Genomic DNA, 25,032 nt, shown 5'->3' with positions numbered 1-25,032 from the left:
ATTAAGCTGACACAAATGTGCCACACTTTTAAAGCTGACTTGTATGAAGTTAATAATTCCAAATATTATGTAAACACGTACAATCATTTCTTGATATTCTTTTAAAATTCAGCTATAAAAAACCTTTTTCCAATTATCCTTTACTATTTAATATTAATTTTCCCCAGAGTAAATACTTGTGGGAAAAGCAACATAGAGAAGCCTTGACCAAACCCCTCAAGCACTAATTTGACTTCTCCACCATCCATTATAGGTCTCGCTGTACAGTGAAATAATAAACATATTCTGAATGTAGAGTCTTGCAATAACAGTTGGTAAGAGCCTATTAGTAATGGATTATTATACCTTACAAAAATAATCTTTATTACCGTTTCACAGTTGTCTTGACATGCCGACAGGTAATATTTACAGTAACCTGTGGTGCAGTACTTGTCACCCTTCACCTCATCAGATGGGAAGCCATCCTCCAGTACACCCACCAGTAATTCTGAACTTTACCGTAACTGATTGGTAGAGCATGTTATATGTAAAACATGGCACTTTATAGCCTAACACAAAAATTTATACTGTAGTATCAAAGAACAGATTTGAAGATGTGTGTCTTAAGTTATGTGTCTGGGACACGGATAAAAGAAATACATGATGGGACAGTCAAAAATATTAGCTAGAAGATATTTGTGAGTCATACCCACCTAGTTGTGCTTGCGAGGGTTGAGATTCGGCTCTCTGGTCCCGCCTCTCATTTGTCGATCAACTGGTGTACAGATTCCTGAGCCTATTGGGCTGCTTCCACCACATAATTGCCTAATGCATTCCATTTGTTAACGACCCTGATGCTGAAAAAATTCTTTCTAATGTGTCTGTGACTCATTTGGGTAACTAGTTTCCACCTGTGTCCCCTTATTTGTGTTCCACCCGTGCTAAATAGTTTGTCTTTGTCCACCCTATCAATTCCTGATAATTTTGTAGGTGGTGATCACGTGTGTACGCCCATGTGCACACATGCATGCGTGCTTACCTCTCATTACCTGCAGAGAAGTGAGGGCCTGCCCCCAAGTCATTTATACTTATTGTTTTAATACCGTATGACACTTAAGTTTGTTATATATTTCTAAAAGTTGTGAATGTAAGTGGCCTAGACAACTTCTTTTAATGCATTTTACTTGTTTACTACCCATTTATGGTACAAGAATTGCTTTGCATCTCTAGTACTCGATTTTGTGTCTTCCATCTTCCATCGATGTTCCTTTGTCCTGCCTTTTTTTTTTTTTTTTAATGTAAATAGGTTGCTCCTGTCCACATTTTCTGTTTCCCTCAGGATCTTGTGTGTAGTGATCATGTCTATCCCTTAGGGGTCTTTCTTTGAGCTTGTGAGATTGAATTCCATCAACCTGTCCACATAGTTGAGCCCTGAATTTTAGTAATAAACTAGTAGCACACCTCTCAAGTTTCTGTAATATAATTTTTGTGCTTAATAATGTGTGGGTTCCAAAGCTGGTGTTGTATACCCAGTAGTGGACTTGGTCAATGTATATGGACTTAAAAGCTTCCTTTTTTTTAGATTCCTAAATAATTTTATGTTTGCTAACTTCCGGTAAGCAGCTGACGTTATTCTGTTCATGTGAATCTCTGGTGTAAGTGTTAAGATTACAGTATATCCATTCCCAGCTTTCTCTCTTAAAGTTTCTTGTAGGCCTTCCCCATATTGTATAGTTATCTTAAAGTCTCCTGTCTACCTTCATCTTTATTACCTTATACTTATTTAGAATGAGTTCCAGTAGCAATTTTTCTGTTCACTCTACAGTCATTATCACTTCTTACTCATTAACGTTTCATTATCTGAAAATACTGTATTGATATGTACGAGCTCACTGCATCTGATAGGTCAGTTACATAAATTAAAAAGAGCAACAGTCCTACGGCAGAGACCTGCAGAATACCATTTTCCACACCTTTCCAACCTGACAGATTCTTTCTAATTATGACACTGTTTTCTGCTATGTCAGGTACCCAGTCCCCATATCTTTTCTGTTAAACCTGCTTGTCTCCTAATCTTGTGTATTTGTATTTTGATGGACTGTATCATGGATACAGTCCATGACAAGTCCACATGGATATGTGGATGGGGCCTCGTAGCCTGGTGGATAGCGTGCAGGACTCGTAATTCTGTGGCGCGGGTTCGATTCCCGCACGAGGCAGAAACAAATGGGCAAAGTTTCTTTCACCCTAAATGCCCCTGTTACCTAGCAGTAAATAGGTACCTGGGAGTTAGTCAGCTGTCACGGGCTGCTTCCTGGGGGTGGAGGCCTGGTCGAGGACCGGGCCGCGGGGACACTAAAGCCCCGAAATCATCTCAAGATAACCTCAAGAAGATATATATATATATATCAAATAGTCCAGTCATGTAATCTACTCATCCTTCATTCTTTTGCCTTTGGTAACCCTGTCATTATATTTGGTAAAGCTTGTTAATTATGATTTTCCCTCTAAAGCAGTGTTATGCCTCATTTTACAAAATTTACTCTATAAATGATTTACAGTTCTTTTTCCGATGACTTGACAGCATTTTGCACGGAATGAATGTTAGTGGCACTGATTTATAATTTATTTTTTCGTATCTGTCCCCTTTCTTGAATATTGGAACAATATTTTTATTTTCCAGATTTCCAGGAGCTCTCCTGTTTACTGTTATGCCCAAAATTCTAGTTAATGGGTAACATACAACCTCTGCAGCTGACTAAAGTACCCACAGTGATATCTGATCTGGTCCTACTTCTTATGCCACATTCAGTTCTACAGGTATATTCTTACCTCTTTTGCAGTAACCTTCATTCTATCTAGTGTTGTTTCTGGCAATTTGTTATAAATCTGGTTTTGATTTGTAGACCTGGAACCTTTTATTGAGTTCTATATTCACTTGTTTGTCATTTTCAAAGTCTACTGCCCTGTCCCTGCAGTGTGATTATTTGGGCTTGTGCTGATGTTTTCCAACATGAGCGTATGTATGTGAGAGCTAGCCAGCACGAGACAGATGAGACAGAGCTTGAACATATAAATTTCAATATCAGGGAAGTCATTAAAAATATTTAACCCTTTGCTGCAGCATCTGGTGTTTGGCCCTGTGAACTGCATGGTGTAAAATTATGTCCTTGATTTTGCATTTTTGCAGCATTATTCCACTTGGTTCCTCCTTACATGGTACTTGAAATAACACAAATCAAAGACATCAGAAGGGAAGAAACCCTACAAGAACAAGTGAAAATGAATATAATGAATAAGATATTTCAGAAATATCACATTCTTTAGTTTAGAATCTTAACTAATTGTAACTAAATACAGCAGATAACTTAAATCAATACTTGCCATCAACAGAACAGTTATTACACTACATGATCTTAAACCCAGCCATAAGTCAGGAGGCCTTGGCACCCGGACACACTTTCTGGAACAAATCTACACAGGCCGTGACGAGGATTCGAATCTGCGTCCGAGAGCATCCCAGACGCTGATGATGATGTAATGAAAGACTTTCTGGGTCTCCCTGGAGAAGGCGGACATTGTCACTGGGTCTCCTTGGAGAAGGTGGCCATTGTCACTGGGTCTCCCATATGGCAATTCACAATCTTGAAGACTTGGTGTAGTTGGAGAGTCCATCATTCTCATTCCTATATCATGAGCTGGAGACGGATGATGCTAGGGATTAGGCCCAACATTCCATGTTGTTTCATCGGCGTTGTCAGGCACAGTGGACATCGAGCCAAATCACGGATAGTTACTATAGATCGGCATACATCTGGATACCTAATGCTTGCACAAGTTGGATTTACATCAATGACAACTTAGTCAGCTAGAGGGTCACTCTTATTAGACAACAAAACGTCAAAGTAGCACTGGACCAGGAGACATAAGCCATGATTTTGATGAACTTATATGAGTTGAGCGTCGATGAAATTTAAATAATCTGCTCATGGGGTAGTATTAGTTGAAGTAGATAACAGAGATCTAATGGAGTGTAGTGCATCTGGAAGCACCAATTCCCAATGCATTTCTGCTAGATTGAGTGAATTTAATGTTTAATGTATAGCCTTCCATATGATACTGTTCAACCTATGCATTTCCTGTGGGGTGGTAGGGCATTGTTCTGCTTATTGCAATACCTCTGCACAAAAAGGAAGGAGGAACTGAGGAGACCACCACCACCAAGAGGCAAGTCACCGCGACCTTAGACCTTGGACCTGACCAGTTCCCACGGGGACTGCTCATGTACGAACTCATTCCCTCGGGAAGGTCATTCACACAAATTAGGAACAGCAAGGGTCCCAAGCACTTGGAGAACTCTGCTAGTTACATTTCTCCAACTTGAAGCCTCATCTCTCTGACTTTTCCTCCTTCAGATAATCCCTTAACCAGTTCAGTGTCTGTCCAGTTATTCCTACTTGCTTCTCCATCTTGAACACCAACGTTTCATAAAGGACAATATCAAGTGAAAATGGAGAAACGACGGCATTTTGATCGATCCTGGATCATTATGAAGTGTAATAGGAAGAGAGAGAGGGACAGACAAATAAGGTAAGAATGAAATGAAAAATGAGGAGCAAGTAAGAGAAAGTAGGTAAGAATAGGATGAAAGATAAGAATAAGAGGAAGATAAGAATAAAATGAAAGGAAAGAGTAAGATAAAATCAATGGGGTAAGAATAAGAAAAGGTCACACGACTTTATAATGGTCAAGGACGGACCAAAATGTTGTTGTTTCTCCATTTTCAGATGTGTGGGTTTTGAATCAACACTTCATTATGAAATGCTTTATGACAATCCAGGAAAATACAGTCTACCTTGCCCTTTTTTTCCTTGTCTTATAGTAATCTTGTCAGGCAAAAACTTGCCATTCTAAATCCATGCTATCCATTTGTTGCAAAAGTTTATCCTTTCCAAGTGTTGAATTATACTCATCCTGGTTCCTTTTTATATCACTTTCTATCTTTCTATCACTTTTTCTACGCCTCCTGTCTGTCCTCTTTTTGAATATTGGGACAACAGTTGCATTTTTCCAAAATTCTATGGAAGGTTTCCAGTCTCAGGTGTTTAATTGAAAACTTTAGTTAGCTGATGAAAAGTACCTCTGCAAGTCTCCTTCATCAGCCTTGTTGATACTAAGTATGGCCCTACTGATTATGTTGCACCTAATTCAATCAGGTGTTTCTTAACCACTTCCACAGTAACTACTATGTTATACAATGTAGTAACATCAGTCGGTTGTTGGCAGTGTTGTAGAAGTGGAGACGGAGCTTGGAGTATAGCTGAGACACGTCATTCCTACCGACACAAACAGTCGGTAGGAACATTCTTGAGGTTGTAGGTGTGCAGTAATTCTCAAGCTTATGTACTGAAATCAACTGAACCACTGTTGAAATTATATGGATGAATACTCATTGTTTTAGTTGCAGCTACTGGGAACAAAATGTTGCAAATAGCACGGGCTATGGTGAGCCCGTAGGGGACTGACCTGACATAGGAGCGGGGCTGTACTCGATTGATTGATGATTGATAAAGGTTAAGCCACCCAGAAGGTGGCACGGGCATGAATAGCCCGAAAGTGGAGTTGTAATTACTCAATTGATGAAAATTAAGATTAAGCCACCCAAGAGTGTAATTACTCGATTAATGAAGATTAAAATTAAGAAACTCAAGAGTGCGATTACTCGATTGATGATTGATGAAGATTAAGCCACCCAAGAGGTGGCACGGGCATGAATAGCCCGTAAGTGGTGGCCCTTTCGAGCCATTACCAGTATCAAAAGATGATACTGGAGATCTGTGGAGGCGCAACTGCACCCTGCGTGACGGGAGATGTCTCCCGGACCAAGTGGTGACCAAATGGTGTTAATGTTTGATGATGATGAAGATTAAGCCACCCAAAAGGTGGCACGGGCATGAATAGCCCGTAAGTGGTGGCCATTTTAAGCCATTACCAGTATCAAGAGCTGATACTGGAGATCTGTGGAGGTGCGAATGCACCCTGCATGATGGGAGATGTCTCCCTTGTGAATGTGTTAAGATGAAGATGAAGCCACCCAATAGGTGGCACGGGCATGAATTGGTAAGTGGTGGCCCTTTTGAGCCATCACCAGTATCAATAGATGATACTGGAGATCTGTGGAGGCGCTACTGCACCCTGCGTGACGGGAGATGTCTCCCGGACCAAGTGGTGACCAGATGGTCTGCGATTACTCCCTTCTCGATTGCTTATATAATCAGATCAGACCTCACCTAATAGGCTGAAAGAAGTGTTAACTGTAAACAGAGAAGAGGTATGAGTTTTGTCATTAGTGGATTAAGTAGACTATTATGACAAACACAAACACATCTCATTAAGCTAATGGGAGTTTGGAGCGAGCGTATTATTGATAGATATATACTCGCTATACATACATTTACTAGAAGGCTGGACTCCTGAAAATGTATTAATATACGAAAGTACTTAAGGAAATTCCTGTTTCAATTTTCCTCCGTGGTCTGACACTGTCACATAGACTAGTATATATAATGTCTCCTAGAAAAACTAATTATTTTATAGCAATTTAAATTAAAAAGTTCAAGGCAGTTCAAGTTCGATTAAGGCAGTGTCTGGGATGCTCCCGGACGCAGGTTCGAATCCTCGTTACAGCCCTTGTGGATTTGTTCAATTTGATGCATCACGTTAGTGTGATCTCTGTGTGTAAAAAGTCTAAATGTGTTGGGTTGAGTGGGATGGGGTTGGGTTGTGGGGTGCGCAAGGCGACCTGTGCTTGTCCCAGTGTTTACGCGCCGCCAGAGCAACATGGCAGCGTTGCGGTCCTCCTGCCTGGTTCTCCTCAGGAACTGTTCCATTACCCTTGTCACTCCCAGTCTACCCCACAGAACTTTGAGCCGTGTGACACAGAGACGGGTGGCGAGTGCCGCGGGAGCCACCAGTGGACTAAAATGGGTGGCGTTAAGGTCATACGCGTCGAGAAGTGTGGGGCCGGACAAGTCTGCGGGCTCTGTGGGCCTTGCAGACGAACTCTTAACAGCCAAAGTGCACGGTGAGCTCAAGGAGCAGACGACAGAGGACCAGCAGCAGGGCGAGCAGAACAACGAGAAGCAGAAGGAAAAGGAGAAGACCTGGAGGACACTCAAATACTCTTTTATCGGGTTTGGCGTTATGATGACCGGCATGAGCGGCTTCATGATATGGACTTGGGGTCAGTAAGTTACTGTACCTGGAGCATCCCTGGAGAGGGTTCTGGGAGGGGTTGTACACCCGGCCTGAGGCCAGGCTGGACTTGGTCAAGTCTTATGTTATGGTTTACTTCACCTTATGGTATCCAACCACTCGGTGTGGCCGGTACAGCGACAACCTCGCTTCCTGCCCATCACTGATCCCTGACTGTCTCGGTGGTTGGACTCCATACCTTCCCTCCATCCTATCCCAGAACCTTATTCACGTATCCATTCCATGTGCTATACTGGTTTAGTACTTTAGTATCTTAGAATTATTTTCTCTCACATTGATTGCTCTGAAGATGTTGCCATTGTGGCAACTATGTCTTTTTTTTATACTTGGGGGGACTTGCATACTAGTCATTTAGGCCTTAGTGACGGTAATCAATACTCCATCTTGAAATCATATAAGCCGTGTTCATAGCTGTAAGAAGGGCAAATATAATTCTGAATTTGACAGATCTTTTTAATTTTGTTTGGTCGTGCTAACTTTACAATTCATTGGTGCATCTTGTTCTTGAATACTGTATAATAGTCATACAATTTTGGGAAGATAACTGACAGATTTTGTAGTTCCTTCGCACCTGGCAACGTAGCTGATATCGTGATTCAAAAATATATTATATGAACCCCCCCATTCAAAAGAACAAATTTATTGTCTTGAAAACCAAGGAATTGAAGGTGAACTAATACAAGCATTACATATTAAAGGAAATTAGTTAATTGAGAAAAGTAATTATTTTTGCAGATAATGATAGACTTAATGTTGCAGCGATAATGTTAAAATCACAGGAAAACGATCTCACTGTAATGAAGCTAAATACCTCCTCTTTACCCAAATGCTTAACATGGGTTAAAGCTTACCAAGAGAGATAGTATTGTGATACTGTAAAATCATTCATTCTTAGATTAGACAAGCACTTCTTAACTTTGTATCTCCATTTATAGCTACAGTATAAGCTTTATATAAACAAACAGTAAAGTTTGGATCTCGTGGCATGGTTTTTTTTGGAAGCCTATGTAAGTTAGTGCCAAATGTGTTATCAGTAGCTATTTCAATACAGAACAGAAATTTGTTTTATTTTTGACTAAAGAAAGAGCCTGCTGCCTGGGCCTTGTACAGCTTGAATTATGGTTTCCCAATATTAACACTTTCACACTCTTGGCGCTCAAAAAAAAATAATACCCTAGATGCTTTTGGCGCTCCGCGCGCCTACGCGGTAAGACCGAAAAAGTGTACACTCTTTTTACTGTCCTGATAATAATTGAAGGCGCACGTATTTAAATTTGGTATCACTGTGTTCGCAATAAAATTGTCTATAAGAACATATCTATAAAATGCCGCCAAACCATAAGGACTATCAACACCAAATAAAAAACTATTCAGATCACTCGCCAAGAGCGCCAAATAGCAACAAAATGTTTCCACTCTCTTAATGGTTGCGAAGCCTACAGTTGTCCTACATCGCTAATTGTGGTATCATTGGAATCGCAATAAAATTTTCTACACGGACATATGCATATAAATATAGATTCAATGTCGTAGCCCACCCAAAACGGTGTGGGAAGTGGCCGAAGTGTTACCCGCAGCAGCATATCGGCGAAACTCGCTTTGAAAAGTGTATATTCAATTCACTGTCCTGACATTATTTGTCGATGTATGTATTTCATTTTTGTACCAATGTGCTCGCAATAGAATGTTCTATAAGAACATAAGTATTAAAGGATGCGTTCGACCGGCAACATATATAAAAACTACGTCGATTACACTCGTCGTGTCAATAATACAATTGTTTTACCACGATGATTCACTGCCACGCCGTTTTCTTTTATAAGCTGTTCGGCTATTAGAGAAAACGTAAATTTCATGGCAAACATTTGTATACTATTCCCAAGTTGATCGGATAATAAATGGATTTTATACAAATATTTTTTCGATGGACTACAGGCGTCGTCTGTTATGCGGAAACGTAAGAAAATACGGTGACGACTCGTGGATAATCCTAAGCGCGAAAGTGTTAAGGCTAGGTAGCTTGTTAGGCTTGTTGAACTCGTAGTAGGCCAACAACTGATCTTCCTTAGGATATAATGCACTATAATTACGTAACTCCTGGGTATTTATTTGCTGCTAAGTGAATGGGGGCACCAAGTGTCAGGAAATACTACCGAACACCTTGTCTATGCAGTAATCAAACTAGACATATTGGTTGAATAAAAATGGTATTAAAATACAGTACAGTATTAAGTTTATTGTAAAAATCTATGATATGAATCTAAAGCAGACATTATTTTATGAAAATAACATTGAAATGGATGCTGTACATGCAATGCTCAAATAATTCACTGTTGGGCGACAAGAAGCCAGAGTGTATTCATACATGGTTTATCTTTTATCGAGGCCCCCCCCCCCCTTCCAGGCCGAATTACTGACCCCGCCTAGGATGCAACACCACAATTAGGTGAGTACTAACTCCTGTGTACCTACTTACTGCTAGGTGAACATAGGCATTAGGTGAAAGGAAATGTGCCCAATCATTTCTCTCTCGCCTGGTATTCAAACCTGGAATTCTCGATTGTGCATCAAGCACAAACCCAACTGTGCTACTGGGACCCTTAAATATAAATAAAAAACAGCAGTGTATACCTAGAGTATATCTGGAGAGGGTTTCAGGAGTTCTTCGTCGACAGAGGCCAGTGTCCAGAGTTTAGTTCCATATACAAGTGTCCAGACACCTTGGTGCTGGTCTCCATATGGCTATAAATAGCAACCATTTGTGGGGGAATTTTGCCAGTATAACCATGGCCAATACTGTATGTTTAATTTTAGTAGGTAACAGATGGTCTGTCAATTAAATTTTTCAATGCTCTTTGCTGGTCAGCCTTCCCAACAATTGCATGATTATTTCATTGCAAACATTTCCAGGTAAAGGATGTCATTATTGTACACTTGAAACTGGTTTAGTTTACTATATTGGATACCATTTACTGATGAAGTTTAACCTTTAAATTTATCATCACTTGCAATATTTGTACTTAATACCTTTCCAGAAATGGTCTTATGGCTGTTACTATACCTGTCATTTAAACACACAACTGCATAACTTCCAGCATCACATGTTCTTTTCCAAGTTATGGGATGTACACTAACTTATTTCCAACATATTACAGCCAGGTTATGAAGTATTTGTTGAACTAGAGCCATCAATAGATGGCTCTAAAGTTGTCCTTAATTGTGAGGATTTTCTTCAGGAATTCTTCAAAGTCAATTCCTATACATTACTCCATTTCCCTTGACCCAGTTATAAACTGCTTGATGGAATAGTTTTTCAAGTTCTCAAGGGTCCTAGTATCCATGCTAAGTGCCTCATCTTCCTCGAGAAGCAAAACCACCAAAATTTCTTTGAACAAACTTTTTGGTGTACAACCTCTTTGTGGCACAGCTCTATAGGTTGGATGAGAGAGGTGGTATTAGAAGGAAGTGCCATACCTGTTTTCTTGCCATCATGTGAGGTTAAGGTGTCAATTTGGGGTGGGCAGGCACATTATCAAGCAACAGCAAAGCCCAAACTTCTCTTGGCCTCATTTTGTGTTTCTTAATTTGATGGTCATGAACTTCCTTGCAAAGCACATAAACCCAAGAAAGATCTCCTGTGTGTTGCGGATTCTTTTAGACAACTTCCTTGCCTGTGCAGAGTACTCCATTCGAGTCAACATTTTCCCCCGTGTCAACCAAAGACCACAGGGACTAGAAACCCCTCTGAGGACTCCCATAGCCACTCATTGTCCCTGGAGGGTGGTAGAGTAAAGTGAGGAGTGTGATCACTCATCCTTTGAGAGGTCTTGTCTTAATGACCAAAGTTTGCCATCCTTATCACTGCAATTTCCTGGCATTTCTAATGACTTATGTCATTTGTTTCACTCCATTAAATGTCACCCTTAAGGGGTGATTCTTGTCTCATTTTCCTATCCAAAAATTACTGACATATTCCTTTGAATTGAGGCCTTCTTCTAAACCTACTATTTTCTCAATGATTTTCATCACTTCTGCTGCTCTGTCCACCCTGGAGGACAGAGTATGAGATAGGGTGTGAGTGAGATATGCATGCATGCACTGAGGTCAGTAATCGATTCATAGTGGATCGGCTATCAGAAGCTAGATGATAGCCAGGAAACCAGGTGTTAGTTTTGAGTGAACCTTTTGTTTTAAATGAATCATACGAGTCATTTGGCTGTTTCAGCGCCACATTTCCTTTCTGGAAGCTTTTCCAGTGAGGATGATCATAATCCCCCTTCTCTTTGTGCCTCTTTGATGGGGGGTCAGGATCTGGCTGTGGTTCCCTGTAGGCCAAACAAAACTCCTCTGATGTGACCCGGTAGTGGGAAGCTATATCGGCAGGATTGCCTCAAGGAACTACCGATGCTCTGCCAAAATGAGGCATTTCATTAAATTCAATGCTGGTTTTTGAACTTAGCCGTTTGGTTGCTCATGCAATTTCACCTTACATAGTACGGTATTCATAAACAGTCAGGCAGGATGACATACAGACACTGGTACTCCAGGGAATTTGTTTAAATGTTTCCCTGCAGCATTATAAGGAAGCAGTGGAGAAAAGTTCGATTGAGTCCAGAGTGCCTGATGGAGGTACATCCATGAAGACTCAATCGAAGCCCTACTGAATCTGTAGACAAATATTGTAACCAGGGTTTGAATGGCATTTTTTGAATGCATTTAAACTTTATTATTGTACATTAGTTGTGCTATACTTTGGGAAGTTTTGTACACTAAATTTTTGGGTATTTCAGGTTCTCCAAATGTTGATATGCAAGGTAACGTTATACCAGATGAATTTTCCAATATGCCAGCAGTCAAACAGTATTTGTACCGCACCTGGCAGGGCATGCATGCTATGAATAAAATGATCCAGGAGCCATCACGCGAGAAGCTCTTGCCAGACCCATTAAAAGAGCCATATTTTCAACCAACTTACACACTAGTCCTGGAGCTCCGTGATGTTCTAGTGCATCCAGAGTGGACGGTTAGTTTTAGGCAATGGCGCTCTTCTTGTACATCACTATAAAATCATGAATATTGTGTTAAACAGAAGTTTAAAGTGATTTATATGTTTGTCTTTGCTAAACAGGCTTTTCATTTTGGCTTAGTGGTGGCGTACTGTATTTAGTTGACTTATCTTAATTTTGTGTGGGAACTTTTCAGTACGAGACTGGTTGGCGGTTTAAGAAACGTCCCGGTGTAGAGTTCTTGCTGCATCATTGTGCTCCTCCACTGTTTGAAATTGTAATTTACACCAATGAGCAAGGTTTTGTGAGTACCAATTCTGTTTTACTGTATGCTGAACTACTGTATTAAATGATGGCTTGCATCCCGCAACACTTTTTATCTGCCCGAGGTAAAGGTGGCCTACATCATATGCCATTTTTCATTATGGATATTGTAAGGAAATTTAATTTTGCTTATAAATTCTTATTACAGTATTAGGATTTGACATTTCTGGCTGTTATTACCTAATAAAATAATTAACCTTGTTATATTTTGAAGTACACTAAAGTATGTGGCATCATTGTGACAAAATATTTTTTTAAAGTGTCAAAGTTTAGATATTTGGTATTTTTCTTCATTCATATTGGTTTGTTTTCCTTGAATACTACAATAAGAAAGCCATAATAAGGTAACTCTTAATTAAGATTGCAGGAACTGCTAGCAATATCGGGATTGAATTACGTCCTGTACAAATATGGAAGTCTGTATATCCAAGGCAGTACTGTACTGGTTCCACATTTTGAACACAAAATGTGGAACCAGTACTTCCTTCTTCCACAAAATTTGGTTCCATGTCTTTAATTCGTTTGCAATAGCAACTAAATATCTGAGAGAAGCCCTTGGCAGTCTCTGAAACAATCTTGCTGAGATGGTTCCCCACTATTGTGTCACATCGGCAGCAGGAGTCCTGTTTAGCCTACTGGAGACCAGAGCCAGAACCTGGTCCCCTCAGAGGTACAAGTAGCAGGGGACAATTATTACACCCTTACTGGGAAAGCATTCAAAACATTCAGCGAAGCTTTGTAGACAACTAATATTCATAAATGATGCATCCAAATGGTTGAATGATTGCAAATGATGCAATCCAAACAATTGGATCACTCGAAACTAGCTCGAACAATTTCTGTGATAGTACCAATGGCTGCCACAAGTCAGCCCGGAGCTCTTTCCCAAGAGCATACTCCAGGTCTGTCCTACTTGTGTTGTGCAGCAGTCTGAACTTTGCCTACATGGTATTTTCCTGGGCTACAGTACTTGTCCAGTTCTGCATGTTTTACTGTTGACTGGACTGTTGGGTTTGGGCCTCTCCAGCCCTTTCAGTTCTTGTTTTTCCGGCTTCCTTTTCAGGCTTTTCGGGGTTCGGTTCCATGGTGCTATCATGCATGGTATTTTTATTGTGTACAAGACAATAAACACACGGATGCAAACGCCTCCTGAAGGCATCACCTGTTGCAATGAATCCACCCCTGCAACAAACTGGGGTTTGTCCCATATAGTGTGCCGAATCGAGGTTGTACTATATAATGCACAGTTGCCTTCTTTTTTTCAACTCACAATCGGGGATCCCAGGTTCGAATCTTCAACGGGACAGAAATGATTAGGCATGTTTCCTTTCACCTAATGCCTCTGTTTATCTAGCAGTAAATAAGTACCCAGGAGTTAGGCAACTTTTGTGGGTGGCATCCTGGGAGGGGTCAGTAGTTTGACCTTAGTGGAATCTCGATACAAGCCTAAAATATATGCAAAAAATAAATATATACAGTATATATATATATACTGTATGTATATATATACTGTATGTATATATTTATATATATTTTGTAACAAATAAGTTGTAATTGTATGTATCTACTGTATGGTTGTGTTTAGTTCATGTCACTAAAAATTTTTTCTCCTTAGACTGCATACCCAGTGATTGATCACCTGGACCCAAACAACTACGTATGGTATCGGCTATTTAGAGACTCGACTCGATATGTTGATGGTAAACACATTAAGGACCTCAGCTGTCTGAACAGAGATTTAAGCAAGGTTAGTATTTTATTGGAATAATTTTGTATTTCTTAGTAAAATTGATAAGTTATTATTTATATAGTTTGGGGTTTCACAGGATTGCCATTGACATTTGTCCATCCCCCTAAAATCTGTAGTGTCCATGTGGTATCTGGTGTACATTGGCACAAGGAAAGGCCATATTGTTGCTACGTATTTCTTGGTGAAAATGTGATCATTATGTAAATATATTCCTGACTCCGGGTGATATTCTCGGTTATCTCAGTTGCAATAATAACCTAGAAAGTTTTATACTAGACCCCACTATGTTTTTTATATTGCTAAAATGGTTAGATATATTCAATTGCAATTTGGTATGTATTGTTTTCTGGGGGGGGGGGAGCCTCATTAGCTCCCTGAAGCTATCTCACTGATTAAGTGCAATGCTACTTGGTATCATCAGTCTCGGAGTTCATAATGCCTACCAGGGACCACAAGCCAGAACCTGGTTCCCTCAGAGAGGTACAAGGAGTGATGGTCTATGATCACTTTACATTTAAAGGTTGACTTTACATCATTGTTGACATTACCTAGGGAAGGCAGCCAGAGGGATAGGCGAATCAAAACAAACCACTGAATGGTTTAAAATGAGATCATAGCCCCCAAATAAAAAAAAAAACTCCCCAACAAAAATGACAAAACCTTAGTGAAACTAGCCCACCCCCACCCCCCACTAATTAGCTCCACCTCCCCTCTTGGTGGGGGTGGGGAAGAGGTAGAAGGTCCAGGCCAGCTGAACCGTCTCCGGCCAGTTCTTGATTAATGTCTGTGTCTAGTAGTCTCGGTCTTTCTGGATTCAATCTCCAGTTTTTGAGTGGTGTTTTTGCATTTCAGCCTGTTTCCTTGCATGGGAATGTGCATGAGTCAATAGTTTAGTGTACTACAGCTCCATGTGCTCAGGGTTTTCTTACCTGTACACTCTGTAAATACTACCCTTGCATGATCAGGGTTGTCTTCCACGGGATGTTCAGGAAACATTCCCATTAGGGGGCTTCATCCCCTTAAGGTAAGCTGGGGGTTTGGGGCTTTGTCTTACATTGGGTTTGGGAGTGTTTCTGGAGGGAAGCCCCAGAGGCTCCCTGCAGCTAATGGACTGATAGCCAGTATTTTAGTTTAGAGCATCAGTTAATTGAAGTTCTTTGCCTACTGGGAACCTCGAGCTAGAGACATCCCGTCTCACATATCAGCAGGCTGTGCTGGCTCATTCTTTGGATTAAGCATGAGCCCTGGCTTTCATTTCAGCTTCTCCCTTTTGTCATGTACTTTTCCAGAGGAGATTATTTCTTGGTTTTTGTGGGTTTCCTCGGTGAGTTGTCATCCTTTTTCTGATCTGCTGTGTGTCCGGGAGGCTTGGTTTTCGAGCCCTAACAGTAGGCCCTCGTGGTAGATGCCTTTTGGCTGGACTGGTAGAGATGGGGGTGGATCTACCTCTTTTCCCTGGTCTGGCTGTTGCTCCGGTGCTGTTACGGCTAGAGTTTTACAGGAGGCGAGTGATTCTTTTGGGTCCTTGGTGGCCAGCCCAGTCTTGGTTAAAGGTGCTGCTTGCTCGGTGTCGGAACCTGTGCATATTTCCACATCTCCGCCTGTTTCAGAAGGTTGGGTGAGTGACATATTTCACTGGTTCAACCTTTTCTTCTGCGTTATGCGTCTGGACTTTTTGACACGTATTTATCACCATTTGTATGGTGGAACAGGTGGCTGGTTTGATGGTGTCCCAACTGGTATTTTTAGTGACAGTATGAGGTTTCTTGGCAGTATTTTCGGCACTTTCTCTGTTATTTTCCTTCCGCTTCCGACTAGGTTGTTTCTTACCTTTTCCTCGATCAGCATCTCGGGCCGAATACTGTCACTTCTTATCATGCGGCATTAGCAGAGCCGCTCCAGCTTGCATTCTTGGTTGAAGTACATTATGCTGCTTTGTCGGCTGTTGGTAACATGTTTTGGGCTGATATTAGGGCACGGAGGTTTTGGTAGCCTAACAGGGACTTTGCTATCAGGTATTTTGTCAATGTACCTGGTTCTCTGTGGCCTTGTGTTGTCCAGGGGCATCTTCCACGACCATAAGTCTCTCCTTCAAAGTGATACCTGCAATGCTTCCGCCTTCCTGGTAAGTCCCCGTTTCTCTTTTCACTTTTCTCTGTGGGTTGATAGCTTCAGGGAGCCGACGGGGCTTCCCTCAGAAAACCAGCTGAATGTGATGAAAAGCCAGTTTCTGGGTGAGTCCAGGAGGCACCCTGATCACACCCTCCCTCCATAAGATCGGTGGCTTTTCATAATTCCAGAACTGATTGATGTTGGCCCAGCTGACCAGGGCCGGCTCCCTCTTCCCACCAACGAGGAGGATGGTGGAGTTTTGGCTGTTTGTTTCTTTTTGGGGAAGGGCTACAGTCTCGTTTTTTAACCATGCTGTAGTCTGTTTTGATTTGCCTTCCTCTTTGAGTGGTTCTCTAGTTGATGGTGAAGATGATAAACTTTAAATTTAAAGTGTTCATGAGCCATTGCTCCCTGCATCTCTGAGGGGGCCAGGTTCTGGTGCTGGTCCCCAGTAGGCAACAAGAACTCTGCAACTGATAACCCCAAATAGTATGGCAGCTTCAGGGAGCTCTGGGGCTCGCCCAGAAACTGACGTTTCATTACATTCAACGGTGGGTTTTTTTTTACTTTGTACTCTGATAAAACACTAATGCAAATATCGATGGCTCGGTCTCATGTGGATTCACATTCCAGGTGATTTGTGTAGACTGGGACAGCGATGCAGTCTCGTCTCCTCGCAACCACCTCAAGGTTGATCGCTGGGATGGTGACATGAACAATCAATCACTCTTAGAGTTGGGCTTCATGCTGCGCAGTAAGTTTTTGATAATGATGCTTGATTATTGTTAGTACCATTATTATCTTATTCATAAATTTAGTTATGTATGTTCTGTATCCATTTTAAAAATAAGGAAAATATTTGTATGTGGTTTCATGAGAATAGACAAAATAATGACTTAGTATTTAACAGTGTTAGTCCTAACTCTCAATTTCATGGGGTGATGATGCATCAGCCGTGAAGACGTTCCATCCATTCACCATATTCACCGAGGGTCTCATAGTACAGTAGGCTTTAGTCTTGACTCTCAATTGTGGATCCTGGGTTTGATTCCCAGGCAGGACAGAAATAGTTGATCATGTTTCCTTTCACTTAATGCACATGTTCACCTAAGAGTAAACAGGCACCCAAGAGTTACGAAATATTATAGGGTTTCATCCTGGGTAGGGTTAATAGTTTGACCTAGAGAGGACCTCAATATATGCTTAGAGTATACACACAGACTTCCTGTCCCTGACAAAGGGGAATTAAATTATTGATTAAATTTAGCTATATTTTCCACACTACTGCATCATCTTGTTAAATAATGTTATGCATGAAAAAGGTAGTTTCAAAGAAGCGGCTATATTTACAGATGTTTTATTCGTACTAAGTGAAATGTGGGGAATAGAGGGTTACCCTAGTGCAGCATTCATCTCCCTGTCATTGTCAGCTGTTTCTGTCCTTCAACCCAATACTGATGTGAAAAGTTTAGTCTCCTGGGGCCAGATTCACGAAACGGTTACGCAAGCGCGTACGAACCTGTACATCTTTTCTCAATTTTTGGCGGCTATGTTTACAATTATTAAACAGTTAATATGCTCCAAAGCACCAGGAGGCTGTTTATAACAATTACAACAGTTGAATGGGAAGTTTTCATGCTTGTAAACTGTTTAATGAATGTAACCAAAGCCGTCAAAGATTGAGGAAAGATGTACATGTTCGTAAGTACTTGCGTAACTGCTTCGTGAATCTGGCCCCCTGCTCAGTCTCCTTCTGGTACTTATTCCCTCAAGTTCATTCCCACATGGCTGGCTAGTTACCTGCATATGATAATTGTATGTCACTGTGCTACCATATAGGTATTCTGAGTGATGTATAGGCAATTTGAAGTTATCGCTTAAGACTATAACCATTGTGGTTTACTGCCTTTCTTTCGATAGGTACTATAATTAATTATTTATATTACAGCTATTGCAGAATCAGAAGTGTCAGATGTTCGTGAAGTCATTGATTATTACCGCACATTCGATAACCCTCTTGCTGCTTTTCGAGAGAACCATCGTAAGGCACAGGAGCAAGAGTTGTTGTTGCATCAGAAGGTTGAAGAAGAACGACAACAAAAGAGTTTTACAAGTTCGTGGGCATCGTCCTTTCTTCGGAGGCGTTAGTTTAAAGTCGACATGGTGACGCCATGTTAGGGTACGTTTTGTAAGAAACACTAATTGGTAAAATAAGTGTGATTGATAAAAATGCAAATTATTGTATTGCCACTTAAGGGAACTTTACAGTCAGATAAACTGTTGTTGCTTCATCAGTTAGTGCTTCAGATTTCCCATTATTATTTTGCTTCCATATTGAAAAATATCTAACAAGGTAATGGGAAGATAAACACATTACTTGGCTGTTAATCTGGATCATTTTACATCAGAAATGTTTAGGTGAATCAGTTCCTGTGAAACAGTATATAATTTATACAAAATAAGAGTGCAAGTGTATTTGGGTAGATTTCTGCTTGAGCCAGTTTGTTTGGTAAGAGAAGCCTGGCAATGTTTTAGTTAACTGAAATGCAATGCATCTTCAGGTACCTTAGCAGTATACTGTGCTCTAGTAGACAAGAGGATGGCATCATGTGTTTAAATATGTAGAACTGTCCAGTTGAACATACAAACCCAGTTGGTCCTTTGCATGTACTGTAATCTACTGTACATAATGACATCAGAAATCAAAGCTGTGCAGTGAAAAACTTTTATGTAGGGTATGTTAAATCTTAAGATGTACTTCCAATTATTATTTAGTGTTATGAAGGGCAAGATGTTTTCTTCATAATTACCAATAGTTAATTCCTGATAATTAAGTTGAATATATTAGCCTATGGAAGAAAAGTGCACAAAGCATGGGACGCTGGCTTAAACTTTCTTCATTCTGGTGATCGAACCTCTTGCTGGGACACTCAGTTTATGGTTGGATCTATGTAGTTTCCAGTGTGATATTGTTTGTATATACATTTATTTTTGTTATATTTGTCCTATAAAATCTATATTGTCACTGTTGATTCATTTGTGATGGGTTATATAGGACAAACTTATAATTGTAAATGGATTGGTTGGAAACCAGTGTTGGTGTTGTAGTACTGTACTGTACCAAAATGTTTGATGAAAGCAGAATTTTTCAATTGGCATAAAATAATTTCATTGTATAAATTAATATTTTTTGGAAAAGGTAAGCTTGGTTCATGTGTGCATTGTGTTGTATTCTGCAGATGATGAGCTACAGGTAGATGGGCTAAGCTGTACTCATGTCATCTGACTGTATGCCAGTGTTTGGGGGAGAGTGCAAGGAAGACTACACAAAATGTTTTCCCTATGTGTATCCTCGCAGTTTCCTCTGATCGTTTTCCAGAATTTGTAAATAAAGGAATATTTGATTTGCTCCTCTCATTTGTATATTTGACCCATTTTCTGTGATGGTACACATTTTTTTTCCTCCATCACCCCTTCCCTTTCCAGCCTGTTGTCGTCGTGAGGGGGCTTGGTAGACGGCTGCCGGGGTGTGATGCTCCTTAGGACAGTAAAATAACAACGTACTGGAGTGAACGATATGGAAGAAAATACAAAATAGAACCAGTGAAGAGCAGAGGTGCCATAGGCACAATCAGAAAACGCTGTATAAACATCAGAGGTCCACGGCTGTTCAGGTCCTCCCAGCGACTATAAGAAATATTGCCGGAACATCTGTGGACATCTTCAAGATAAAACTAAACTGTTTTCTAATAAAAGAAGTTCTGGACCAACTGGGCTGTGGTGGGTATGTGGGTCTGTGGGCCACTCCAAGCAACAGCCTGGTGGACCAAACTCTCACAAGTAAAGCCTGGCCTCGGGCCTTGAAAGTCTGGAAAAATGTAGACAGTGACAGAGGAAGCGTCTCTGAAGCGGTCAGCCCCGCCACAGGTGTCAGGTGGAAGTTGCTACAAAGATATTACCTAATTATTTCAATGTCTGATTTTTTTCTTAGTTGTTTTGCAGTAGTAATATTCAATAGTGTGTAGTGTGATATATTTATATAATAAAAGGGGTGAATCATTGCTATACTCAAAAGTATGGTGTGCATATTAGTGATTACATTTTTATGTTTGTAAAACAACAAACAAACAGTTTTGTTGTTATTACACTATATACACAGGTTATATATAAGTATCTGCATGTTTTTGTTCACCATAATGAACCACTAAGTTGGTATGGTGAGTCAAAAAGCAATGAGTGGCTGCCACACCAGCCAGCCAGCCATTCTCCGCCACTCCCTATCTCAACAACACACTAGCCAACATTCTCCTCCCACCATACTTTTTTTTGCTTTTATTCACTATATACAGATGTTATATATAAGTATCTCCATGTTTTATTCACCATAACTGTACAACTAAGCTGGTATGGTGGGTTCAGGCAATGTAAGAAACGTCGCCACACTCGGCTGGCTGCTGCCTCCCTCACTGGTTCAAGGCCAGATGCACTATTCTTCCCAACAATGTTTGTGGTGTTATTACACTATATATGTACAAACGTTACATATAAATATCTACATGTTTTATTCACCATAACTGTACAACTAAGCTGGTATGGTGCCCAAAGAGCATAGTGGCCACCCTTTACACAGTATGCAGACGATGCTACTTCCATCACCCAAATAGCTCCTCTCAACATACTCCTTTTTGCTGTTATTATACTAATACGCATGTTACATATAAGTATCTACATTTGTGTTCACCATAGAGAACCACTGAGCTGGTATGGTGAGTGCAGACAACAGGTGGCCACTCAGATTCAGCAGATGATGCTACCTCCCTCCCTCGGCATTACTAATCCCACACAGCGCTAATTATCACAACAATTCTGCTATTATCACAATCCTGGTTGTGTTTATCACAGTCAGGGGTCATCTGTAATACTGTCATTGCTAAATAATAGCCGTTACATATTTATTTTGTCATGTTTAGGCGATGCTGTGGTCACAAGTTGAACAGCAGTGCTGTTAGCTCATGCTGCATGTGCCAGCCTTGGTTGCTCATACAGTACTATGACTCTCACACCAGAGAATGTTGCCCGACGATTTTGTTTAAACATGGCGTCTGTTTACGAGAGCCCTGAGGAAGTTGATGTGAACCCCGTGTAGCCGTGGCCATTTGAATCGTGGCCAACACCTTATGTCGTATATGTATGCCATGCACACGGTGGGACATGTTACTCCGGTCGTATATATATATATATACTGTGTATATATTCCATGCAAAGTTTAAGGGTTAAGGGGGCAATTGCGAGGCGTATACTCACGATGCACCCCTGGAGGGGCCCCGGCTTGTCTTCTCTTGTTGGGTGTCCTATCCTCTAATTGTGGCTCCATGGTGGGTATGGGGGCTCATTCGTGAATGTAATTATTACCTCCTTGTTTCTATGTCGCTGAATAATCCTTTTGTAACTTCCCGGGCACGTGGGGTGGGCGACCAAGCCCCCGAGTCGAGTCGGACTGTGTTGGATGATTGGGCTCTGTAGCCCCTGTTACTTTGGGCCCAGACCAAGCTACTCCTTTGACCCTCCCTTCTCTGTGGTAGAGTTGAGCCCCAAGCCCCCATTGGTGACCACCTCATCACCTGGAGTGACTTCTATCATTGTGACAACTGCACCTTTTATAATCCCTCCCCTCCCCCCTCTTACTGGGGGGTGATTGACGCCAACCCCCCAACAGATGCGCTCGCATGGTTCCTTCCAATGCTAATACATTCCACGCCTTGTTTGGTCCTGCTACATGGACTAAATACTTTGAACTCAATCTGGATTCTACACCTGACACCCCCTCCCCGCTCAGCTCGTTGTCGCCGTGTGGGGGCTTCGTGGGCGGCTGCTGGAGTGTGATGCTCCTTAGGACAGTCCTCTGTCCTTTTCTAGCCTTGTACTCCTGCTGCCGTCCTCTCCAATTCTGCTGGGCACCTTTTCCTTTTCCTTCTGTTTCGTTTTACTCCCCCCTCTTCTCCTATCTGCTTGCCGTTTCCTGCCGACCTTTTGCTCGTTCTGGTTCTTCCATGGACTTCTTCTATTTTGACGCCTGGGTGCTTGAGGAGGCATACTCATGCACCCGTAGAACTGCAGTACCCGACGTCGAGAGCGAGGGGAACCTTTTATTGTCAATCCCCACTTCGTCACTGAACCCGATCTCGACGGACTGTCGGTTTCTTAAGGTGGCGTTTGTGGGGCGTATACTCACGACGCACCCCTAGGAGGCCCCGACAAGATCGGCGATAGCTTCTTGTTGGGTGTCCTGCCTCTAATTGTGGCTCCATGGTGGGTGTGGGGGCACATTCGTGAGTGAATTCTTAATTTCGTCAAGATGATAACCCCTGTTTCGGCTGCTTCTGGCTTACCTTTTCAGGCTCCTGGGGTGGGCGACCAAGCCCCCGAGTCGGTCCGTATTGGAAGACCGGGCTCTGTAGCCTCCGCTGCATTGGGCCCCGACCTTGCTCCTCCTTTGGCCTCTCTGACTCCTTCCCCTGGCTCCCCTCCCTCCTCTGTGGTTGGGTCGAGCCCCAAGCCCCCAGTGGTGACTACCTCGTCCCCTGGCGCGGCTCCTTCTCTAGTTGTAACTACTGCGCCTTTTAACCCCTCTCTCTCTGGGGGTTCTCACCGCCGTCCTCGTCACGGCCGCCCTCGCTCGATTCCTTCCAGTTCTGCTACCTATCAAGCCTTGTTTGGTCCCGCTTCGTGGGCCAAATATTTTGATCTCCTCCCTCTTGATTCTGCGCCTCCTGACGATTTCTCCCTTCATTGACATCTTATTGATTCCGTGGATGCCTCCATTACTTTCAACCCCACTCGTCTCGGTACACGTGTCGTTGCTGCTCCTTCTCAGGATGCTGCTTCCCGCTTGGCTGCCTTATCCTGCCTTGGCGAGCCCCCGTTCGGGTCTCGAAGAACGCTCAATTGAATGCCAGTGTTGGCACTATTTTGCTCCCGCCCCATGTTGCAACCGGTGTTCGGGACCTGCGCGACTGCCACGACGATATTCGCCATATCCTCGCTGCCCAGGGCCATTCTATTCTCCAGGTGGACACGTTTACTCGTCCCCCTCTGTGGTAGTCGCCGTCAACCCCTCCGGGTTGTGAAGATTACCTTTGATGGTAGGACCCTTCCACCCTCTGTCATTCTTGCTGGTGCCAGGTGCTCTGTCCAGGAGTACATTCCTTCTCCTCGGCTCTGCAACAAGTGCTGGAGGTTTGGGCATGGTGCCCTCCGCTGCTCCGGGACTGTCTCTCTCTGTCCTTTGTGTGGTGGCGAAGGTCACTCTAAGTCGGAGTGCACTTCTCCCCAGGCTCGTTGCCTCAACTGCGGTGAGGCCCATCCTACCTTCTCCCGTGCGTGTGTCCATTACAAGCTTGAGGCAGCCGTCCTCAACCTGAAGCACCGGGAGCGTTTATCTTTTCCTGAGGCGAGGCGCCAGGTTCGCCGGCTCCCGCCTTATGCTAATATCTCTTATGCTCGCGTGTTGCGCTCTTCCTCTCCTCGTCCTTCCCGCCTTCCTCAGACTCGCAACCGTTTCCGGGCCTTGGACCCTGATGCGCCCACTGCCCCCTCCTCTGTTCCTTTGGGTTCTCTCCCGAAGGATCCTCCTCCTGGTCCACTGTCTGGGGTTCCCCTTCCTTCTACCCGATCTGTCGTGTCTTCTGTGTCTTCTTCCTCGTCCCCCTCCGATCCTCCTTCCCATCCTCTTCCTCCATCTATTGGCTCTCCCCACCGCCTGTCGGTGCGGGCGGATGTCCATCGCTCTCCTAACGGCCGTCGTGTGTGCTCTCGTTCGGCTTCTCCTGTTGAGACACTGGAATCCGTTGCCCGGTACGTAGTTGCTGGGACACGGTCTCTTTAAGTCAGAAGCGTAAGCCTGGCTCCTCTCCTTCCTCTTCCCCGGCGGGTAAGAAGGCTTCGCTTTCTTCCTCAGCTCCTCCTTCTGGCTCTGTTGCTCCTTCCCCTCCCGTTTCAGTGCTTGCGCCCCCTGTTCCTGCTATGGAGGTTTCTTTGGCCCCTGCTTCCCTTTCGGTTGCTGCTCTTGCTGGGGTGCGCTCCCCTCTTTCTACTCCCCCTCCTCCTGCTGCTGTCCTTGACGGCTCCTCTCCGTTGTCTCCTCCTCTTCCTCCTCCTCCTCCAGACCCTGCCCGCCCACCTCTGCTCTGTTCTCCCGTTTCCTTCCCTCCGTCTTTGCTCAGTTTACCCATGCCCCCTAACCCTGACTTTGCTGACCCTGATCCCGACCCTGATATTCTTTAACGTGCTCTGTTGCTCTTTCGCCTTTGTTTCTTCCTTGTTCTCTGTTTTTGTCCTTTCTCTTCTCGTCGTTGTCCATTCTTCAATGGAACGTTCGAGGTTATTACGCCAATTTCCTCGAACTCCAACTTCTGATTTCGCGGTTTTCGCCCCTTTGTGTCTGTCTCCAGGAGCCAATGCTTGGTGCTCGTCCTGGTCGTTTTCGTGGCTATTCCTTTCTCTCCCCCCCCCCCCCCCCAGCCATTGCTGGGGCTTCTAATTCTTCTGCTCTTTTGATTCGGGCTGATGTTCCCTTTGTTCCTTTAC

The 25,032-nt window shown here is 42.7% G+C and overlaps 1 protein-coding gene across 1 annotated transcript; it reads left to right on the top strand.

The window, feature by feature from the left end:
- Positions 1-6,778: 6,778 nt before the first annotated feature.
- LOC123747097 (mitochondrial import inner membrane translocase subunit TIM50-C) lies at positions 6,779-19,858 on the top strand. The gene is made up of 6 exons (XM_045729128.2): positions 6,779-7,222; positions 12,045-12,277; positions 12,457-12,564; positions 14,200-14,331; positions 17,080-17,200; positions 18,395-19,858. Exons 1-6 carry the CDS (start codon positions 6,820-6,822, stop codon positions 18,592-18,594), a joined length of 1,197 nt encoding a protein of 398 aa, XP_045585084.1. The 5' UTR covers positions 6,779-6,819; the 3' UTR covers positions 18,595-19,858.
- The last annotated feature ends 5,174 nt before the right edge of the window (positions 19,859-25,032 follow it).

The sequence above is a fragment of the Procambarus clarkii genome, chromosome 87 (assembly GCF_040958095.1).
Source record: "Procambarus clarkii isolate CNS0578487 chromosome 87, FALCON_Pclarkii_2.0, whole genome shotgun sequence".
Lineage (NCBI taxonomy): Eukaryota > Metazoa > Arthropoda > Malacostraca > Decapoda > Cambaridae > Procambarus > Procambarus clarkii.
Note: the sequence above shows the minus strand (reverse complement) of the source record. Positions and strands in the feature narration are given on the sequence as shown.